This window comes from Castanea sativa, chromosome 11 (assembly GCF_040712315.1).
Source record: "Castanea sativa cultivar Marrone di Chiusa Pesio chromosome 11, ASM4071231v1".
In the NCBI taxonomy this organism is placed as follows: domain Eukaryota; kingdom Viridiplantae; phylum Streptophyta; class Magnoliopsida; order Fagales; family Fagaceae; genus Castanea; species Castanea sativa.
The window spans coordinates 40,434,467-40,442,879 of NC_134023.1; the positions used below are offsets into that span (position 1 = coordinate 40,434,467).

Consider the following 8,413-nt stretch of genomic DNA (forward strand, 5'->3'; position numbering starts at 1 on the left):
AACTAATATTAAAATGCTCCAACATAGTGTTTCTTGATATTATGAAAATCGCAAATCAAACTACAGTAGTGGTCACGTTGTTTCTTTGTAAGGTTCTTAAATTCTTTAACTGAGTAACAAGAAAAGAATTGGAAAGGTACAGCTAGCTAAGCTAATAGTTCATTTTTCCTTAAAGTGCGCGCCTGCACACAAAAAAAAAAAAAAAAAAAAAAAAGAAGAAGAAAAAGAAAAAGGTTAGAATTACTTTCAAATGGATATGACACACCATTGTCTTTGTCGCTATGTTAGATTCTTTAACTGGGTATGAACAAAAGAATTGAAAGGGTACATCTAATTAAACTTTAAGTTTAGAACCATTTCAATCACTTAATAGTCAGTGAGTAGCATATATAAGAAAACCCATCAATTTGGTCATATATGATATAACCAAATCTTCATTTTATCGTCTTTTTTGGACACAATTTGGTCATATTTGACAGATCAAACATGGAGAAAAAGCCTACCAAGAGTGCCGCTGTTCTTGAAGCTCTTAACTGGGTCAATTATTTGGATTGGAGTGTTCAGTTGAAGACGTATTTGATGGCTCAAGATCTTTGGGAGATCGTGGAATCAACGAACGAACCTCCTGCACCGGAAAATGAAGCTGCTTTAAAGGCTTGGAGCAAGACGAATGCCATGGCTTTACATGTGATCCAGATGTCATGCCAGCCAAACACATTTTCTGATATCAGGGAGATTAGCTCGGCCAGAATTGCTTGGGATACCTTGGCAGAGAAGCACAAACCTAGCTCAGGTACCTCTCTCTCTCTCTGTAAAGTAGACTATAAATCTAGCAAGACAATGACAAACTTATCAAAATTAAGTCTGCAAGCCTTCTTAAAATGTAGGCAAAAAAAAAAAAAAAAGGAATAGGCGATCAATGATCATTGTGCTCTTCCTCTGCTGTTTCACCTCTCACCGCCACCACCACCACCACCACCACCACCCAAGCAACCTCAATAGTCAATAAGCTAGCAGTATCTAAGCATGCAAAACCGGTGGTGGCAGTGGGAGGGCCTTATGGTAGAACGCGATTTTGTGTTGAGGACCAAAGCCACCATTAGAGCCTTTAGGTCACGTTTTAGCTAGGATGACAAGGGGTCATGACTCATGAGTCATGAGCAACTATCTTATCCCACACCAAAGAATTGGAAGAAGAAGGTGATGCTGCCACAATGGAATTTCGGCCAAAATTGTTCCCACCGCCACCATCTTCTTCATTGTTTTGTTAGATGTTCATTTGTTTGTTTGGTTTAGAATAAATCTTACAAATTACACGTTGCTGTTAAAACTTAGGAAGAGAATCCTTTCAATTTCATCATAATTAAATAGAGAGTCTTCTATAAGGTAAGGTTTTAATTCTAAACTAAAAATATTTCAATTGCCAGTATGCCACATTAACAAAAATTTTAAACAACAAAACATTGAATAAACTTTTAGATTTGCAATATTTCATGTGAATCATGAAATTAATCCATTTTAATGAAGTAATTCGCATAATTTAGATAAATTAAATTTATTAATTTAAATCTTCAACCAATTAATTAAAAATTTAAAATATTAAAACAACCTTATTTATTTTCATATAAACTAGAATGACGCTATTTGTTTTTTAAAGTGTAACTTATTACGAACTCCATGCAGTTTTGAATTTCATGCAGTGTTTTTTTTTTTTTTTTGGGCCGGGGGGGGGGGGGGGGGTGTATTAAACTCCCCACTCTGCCTTCACTTTAATAACAAAAATTTTCAATTGTGAATACATTTTACTTAATTGACCCCTTTTACTAATTAAAAAAATTAAGGTTTAAATTTTCTTTTACTATTTAACTGTCTTGCCATATTATATAAAACTCATTAGTTTTAAGAGAATTTAAAAAGAATGTGTTTCTAAAAATATACATGTAAATCTCTTTAGTAAATATATTTTTTCTTTTCCAAATCAAACTATTTTTCTTTTTCCATTAAACGAAAAGATACAAGATGATTTTATGACTAAAGGTTTAGGAGATGTTCTTTTTTGTCATCTGTAAACAAAAGAAAAGCTTATTATTATTATTATTATATAAAACCGAAGTCTATATCCCCTCCACAATTTTCAACATCTGCATTTGTTTTTCAATTTTTAAATCTAATTTATTTCCTTTTATTAAATATGTACACTCCCCTTTCTTAAACCCAATACTCTTTCCGCTCTCTCTCACCCTCAGTTCTAAAGTAATAGTGCAATGGCAGAACCTCTCCTTTCGAGAAAATCAAACCCAGCAACTCTCCTTTCGACATTACTCACCAAATGCGGAACCTCTACACTCTCTCAAACACAGATCCAAGCTATTTCACAGAAAGCTTGCAAGGGCACGACCATGGAAGCCAATGTTTTCAATTTCCGACCTAGCCTCCATATCAGAGCATTCTCTCTCAGTATCTCTCAATTAATCTATGAATAATCTCTTTTCCTATTGTCTTAAATTAGGTTTTTCTGTCAATTTAGGGATTTCAATTCCTAACCCTTTTTTCTCTCTATTCTTTTTTGTTGAAGTCAGGGAAACACTAGAAAAACTTAAAAGCACCAATCCTACAAGTTTTGCTTTATTTTGCTATCTAGGTTTTTTAGTACATTTGATTTAGCTTAGCTTAATCGTTTGTTTGATTGAATAATTATTTGGGCATCTAAAATGTTAGCCTTCTTTGTCTCCACTCAGTCGCCCCCCCTTTTTTTCAAACCTTCTACCCCTTCTATACAAGTTCATGTCTTTTTCATTTTGGTCTGTCTCTGATTGTAAAATGTAGGAAGAAATTTTATGTTCTCAGTTGGGCTGTAGCTGTTGTTTTGTTTTATAGTAGAATTGTAGTGAAACTCCAACAATTATTCTTTTTAAGCTATTCTAGCAGATGAAACACATAAAAATATTAATTAAAGAGATATGTGATAAGTGATTGCAAAGGGAACAAATTAGCACAACTTATTTGTCAACTTGTTCTGTATATTTTTCTGCTCTATCGTTGGTGACACAAATTGGAGACATATGGCCATTAATGATTGATTCATAATGTGATTGTTTTGTTCAGATTTACTGTTTGACATTGCACCGAATAGCATCATGATGATATGTTTCTTCTTCCTTTTTTGATTAAATAATAAATAAATAAATTCATGTTTGAAAAAGGCACGATCTTTCTTCTCTATGCTAAAGCAACCATAAACTCTGCCACCAATCAGATTCAAGTTTTGAGAAGAACATTAATCTAGGATCTGGCTAAATGTAAGTGAAGTGAAAGATTGAATCTTGAATGCAAAGAGTGGCTACTTTTGTCAAGCAGTAGGTGTTTGTTAGGTATTTGGAGAGCAGTTTAATTGTGGAATAGCAAGATGTCTATATTTTGGAGGGTCTAATTTGAAAGATTATATAAGTTTACCACAATATGCATGCTTATTGTGCATAATTTAATATTAGTAGGATGTGTACTTTTGGTTTCTAAGGTTTTTCTCTCAAAAAATATTTCTGAATTTAGAGTTATAGTGTTATGATCTATTTAAAGTAGTACCTATATCAATTAATTAGATTGTTCTGCCCGTTTGTAAGTAATTAGCCATTTGTAGTAAATTTTGGAATGATGTCCAGGTGGCTATGAAGGCTATTTGAGCGATTAAAGCCAACTGCAGTTGCTGATGCAGATGTGATTTTCAGTGTGAAAAATTAAATGCTGGTGAGTTTCCTTTAGTTTCCATTTATTTTATAATGTATAAATCATTAAATTGTGTTTAACATTCATGAGCTTATAACATGGTAAATAGTGCTTATGAACCATTAGTTAAGGTGCCTTACCAAGCTCTTATAAAATATGTGTGAAAACGTGAAAGAAAATATATGTGCAATGTGTGTGTGTATATATATATATACACACACACAAATGTAGTCTTCAGTACAGTTACTTATTTGTTTTAACTTACATTACTTATAAATGAACTGCATGAGGTTGATTAACTGTTTTTGGCACGTTACCAATTATTTTTAGCTTTATTTTTTGTGTTACATTTAGCTAGAGGCTTTTGTTTCTTCGAATTGCAAACCAATTGAGAAGGGAAATCAAGGTATCAGTGGAGCAAAAGTTTTATTTTAGGAGAAAGAGCTTAAAATTGGTAGTTTCATCATTTTCATGTAATAGAAAGTTCCAAGCTCATTCTACAAATTACACATAAGTTCTTGAATGGTAGGGTATAACATGGTTTCCGAAATAGGTGCCTAGGATCAACTTAAGGATAATGTGTGCTATGTTGGATAATTGATTGATTGGAGCTATTATTGCTTTCATATGCCTCTTATATCTATGACTGAATTCATAGATAGCTTACCTTCTTCCATTAAGAATTTTCCAATTTTGTTATTTCAACTTGAGCTATGCATTTTTTTTTTGCTTATAAGAAGGGATATAAGTGCAATTTATGAAAGTTAGAATGACAATTTGTTATCATTTTTCTTTATTAAATGAAGATAGAAGAAAATTTGTTATATATTTTTTAGTTTTTTATAGATACATGTTTGTATATGAGTTTGTTTAATTTTATATTTCTATCTAATTTATTGGTCTCTATGATGTTTCCAGCAAGATGGTTTTCCTTTTAGGGTGATTTTTATTGGCTTTACTTACACTAAGTGCTATTTGTATGCTTGTTAATCAAATAGTTCGATGAAAGTGATAGATATAAGTGCAATTTATGAAAGTTAGAATAACAGTTTGTTATCATTTTTCTTTATTAAATGAAGATAGAAGAAAATTTGTTATATATTTTTTAGTTTGTCATAGATACTTGTTTGTATATGAGTTTGTTTAATTTTATATTTCTGTCTAATTTATTGGTCTCTATGATGTTTCCAGCAAGATGGTTTTCCTTTTAGGGTGATTTTTATTGGCTTTAGTTACACTAAGTGTTATTTGTATGCTTGTTAATCAAATAGTTCGATGAAAGCGATAGATATAAGTGCAATTTATGAAAGTTAGAATAACAATTTGTTATCATTTTTCTTTATTAAATGAAGATAGAAGAAAATTTGTTATATATTTTTTAGTTTGTCATAGATACTTATTTGTATATGAGTTTGTTTAATTTTATATTTCTGTCTAATTTATTGGTCTCTGTGATGTTTCCAGCAAGATGGTTTTCCTTTTTTGGTGGTTTTTATTGGCTTTACTTACATTAAGTGATGTTTGTATGCTTGTTAATCAAATAGTTCGATGAAAGTGATAGAAAATTTAAGTGGAATTTCATAGTGGCTTTGTGTGATTGTGTCTAAAATTGTAATTTTAAGATGGATTTGCTTGATTTTGATTGCTCGAATTTATTTATCCTAAAGTAAATGTATCACAACAATACTTTTTGGATTATTGATATTGTTGGGTTCCTTAGAATAATGGTTAGAACTCTAAGCCATATGGTTGTGGTTGTAAGAAAATGTTTGCTCTACTCTCTGCCCTCTACTACACTCTAATATGTAACATTGGTTACACATTTTTGGATTGGATATTAGTTTTCGGATGTTGATTATAATGACATAATTTTGTATAACCTTATACACATTCTTATGCAGTGACCACATAGCACTTCTTGAAGCTTTTGAAGGATAGAAGGATGAAAACTGTAATGAAAAGAATCTTGTCACCTTGCAAATTACAGAGGATATGAGAATGTAATTTGTAGATCTATTTAGCATTGGCTTTGTAGAAAAATTGATGAGTGCTAATGTAAGTTCTTTAAGATTTTCAAATTTTAAAGCATTTGATTTTCTAAAATCTTATAGTTACTAAAAACTTTCTCATGCATCGCACGGGTTAGCGATTAGTTATTATAATTATATGTTAAGACAAATAGAAATGAAATTTTTTAGTAACTAAAAACTTTCTTGTTCATTACACAGGGGCATTTCAGTCATTTTTTAGGTTTTGGAGGTATTTTGGTTATTTTTTAGGTTTGGGGGATATTTTGGTAATTTTTTAGGTTTATGGTGTATTTTAGTAATTTTTAGGTTTTGAGGGTATTTCGGCCATTTGCTTTATAGGTTTTGGGAGTATTTTGGTCATTTTATAGGTTTTGGGGGTATTTTGGTCATTTTATAGGTTTTGGGGGTATTTTGGTCATTTTTTAGGTTTTGGGGGGTATTTTAGTCATTTTTAAAGTTTCAAGATATTTCAGTCATTTTTTAAATTTTGGGGGTATTTTGGTAATTTTATAGGTTTTAGGGGCATTTTGGTATTTTTTAAATTATGGGGTAATTTGGTAATTTTTTCAGATTTTGGGATTATTTTAGTCATTTTCTAGGATTCGGAGGTATTTTGGTCATATTTTAGGTTTTGGAGGTATTTTGGTCATTTTTAGGTTTTGGAAGTATTTTGGTAATTTTTTAGGTTTTGGGGATATTTTGGACATTTTAGAGATTTTGGAGGTATTTTGGTCATTTTAGTGGGTTTTAAGCATATTTGGTGATTTTAGTGATATCAGGAGTATTTTGGTCATTTTAGATGTTTCATGGGTATATTGTTCATTTTAGAGATTTTGGGGATATTTTGATCATTTTAGTGGTGCTTGAGCATATTTGGTAATTTTAGAGATATCGGGGATATTTTGGTTATTTTAGAGGTTTCATGGGTATTTTGCTCATTTTAGAGATTTTGGGGATAGTTTTAGATGTCCAAGGGTATATTGGTAATTTTGGAAGTGTAGGTGAATTTGCATCATTTTAGGTATTTAAGGGTATTTTGGAGGTCAAGAGGGTATTCAAGTAGTTTTAGAGGTATTCGGGTCATATTGGTTAAATGGGTGGGTTACTAATTAAATGGGTTAAGTTGGTAATAGATAATTAATTTATGGAGAAATTACACTTTATCGCCCTAAACTATGCACTAGATTGCACTATACACCATAAACTATTTGATTGCACACTTTGCACCATAAACTATTACACTTATCACATTTTACACCCCGATGTTATTTTTATTGTTTTATTTAACAAAATTTTACTACATGTGATAAGCACATACTTCTTAATTAGGTGGAATAAAGTTAAAATACTAAAACACTATTTCTCAAAATAAATTAAAACAAAACCCAAAATTTTCCACACTCTGCATTCAAGATTCAACAAAATACATTATAACTAACAAACAATTAAAAAATAGTACAATAAGCAGAACTTATCTCAAATGAGCCAGGGTACAAATCTTGTTAGGAAACACTCATTCCAAATATAATATCGGTTTAATCAAAGAAGATTCCGACTTTGACTACATATTTCCAAATAAGTCTTCTGTTTGCAAGCAAACAACCTAACATCCTACTAATACTTATTTATAGATCATAAAAAATAAATAAAACAATTAATTTACTATTTATGAATGATTTGAAGGATACTATAATATCATTAGTAGTAGAGTGTAACTCCTCCTCCTTCAAAGGATCTTGGGCCATCTTGTCCTATAATTCAAGCCGCCATATCCATGACAGTTTGTTATTCAGAAAAGGAATTCTTTTTTAAGGCAAAGATAAACGAAAAAAACTTTGACTTAACCTCTCATTCCAACATATACGTATTAGCAACCTAAGTGTCGGCCATCCCTCCGGGAATGGATCACGTATGCCCTCATCTTGATTACTTAGGAAAAACCCACCTCAATTAAAACCATGTGGTTCGTTTATGATTTGAAACCTTAAGGTCCTTGTTTCAAAAGATGAGAATTCAAACATAAAATAAGTCTAATTTTCTTTGATTTTCTAAGTCATTTTCTCAGACCACAAACAAAAAATTGAGAAAGAGTGAGGAAGAGAGGATGAAGGGTGTTTTAGTCTTTTAGCTTTGTTTCACCTAAGCAAGAAGCATGTGCTTGTCACATGCAACATGATTATGTTAAATATAATAGCAAAAATAACACCGGGGTGCAAAGTATGATAAGTGTGATAGTTTAGGGTGCAAAGTGTAATATAACACATAGTTTAGGATGGTAAAGTGTAATTTCTCCTTAATTTATATATAAATGGATCATAAATAAATAAATGGATAATTACTCACCTAACCTATTTATGACCCAACCCACCCATTTGCCACCCCTACCTAGAATGAATGAATGACGTATTTTCTTCTAATTCAAAAAGGAAAAAAAATAGCATTTATCTCCACAAATATTTCTTAGAAGATCTAGAAAGTGTTGGTGATAGCCTTGGAAAGCGTCCAAAAAACTCATCCGAGGATGTCCAACTGTAGCATCCACCAATTGATCTATGCGAGGCATTGGAAACAAATCCTTAGGACAAGCCTTGTTCAAGTTCGTGGAGTTCACATACACTCTCCATTTTTCGTTCTTCTTCTTCACCACTACTGTGTGCGCC

At 31.5% G+C, this 8,413-nt stretch overlaps 1 protein-coding gene across 2 annotated transcripts; it reads left to right on the plus strand.

Moving 5' to 3' along the window:
- Positions 1-322: 322 nt before the first annotated feature.
- On the plus strand, positions 323-5,826 carry LOC142615150 (uncharacterized). 2 transcript variants are annotated; one of them, XM_075787856.1, is made up of 3 exons: positions 323-793; positions 3,660-3,744; positions 5,625-5,826. In XM_075787856.1, exons 1-2 carry the CDS (start codon positions 487-489, stop codon positions 3,686-3,688), a joined length of 336 nt encoding a protein of 111 aa, XP_075643971.1. In that variant the 5' UTR covers positions 323-486; the 3' UTR covers positions 3,689-3,744; positions 5,625-5,826. The 2 variants fall into 2 exon arrangements, 1 of the variants encoding a protein (XP_075643971.1); XR_012840672.1 differs by lacking the exon at positions 323-793 and adding an exon at positions 2,220-2,457.
- Positions 5,827-8,413: the final 2,587 nt, after the last annotated feature.

Coding starts and splice junctions, on each gene's coding strand:
- LOC142615150 (XM_075787856.1), top strand. CDS start 487: ATGGAGAAAAAGCCTACCAAGAGTGCCGCTGTTCTTGAAGCTCTTAAC. Junction 794..3,659: donor GAAGCACAAACCTAGCTCAG/GTACCTCTCTCT, acceptor AATGATGTCCAG/GTGGCTATGAAGGCTATTTG.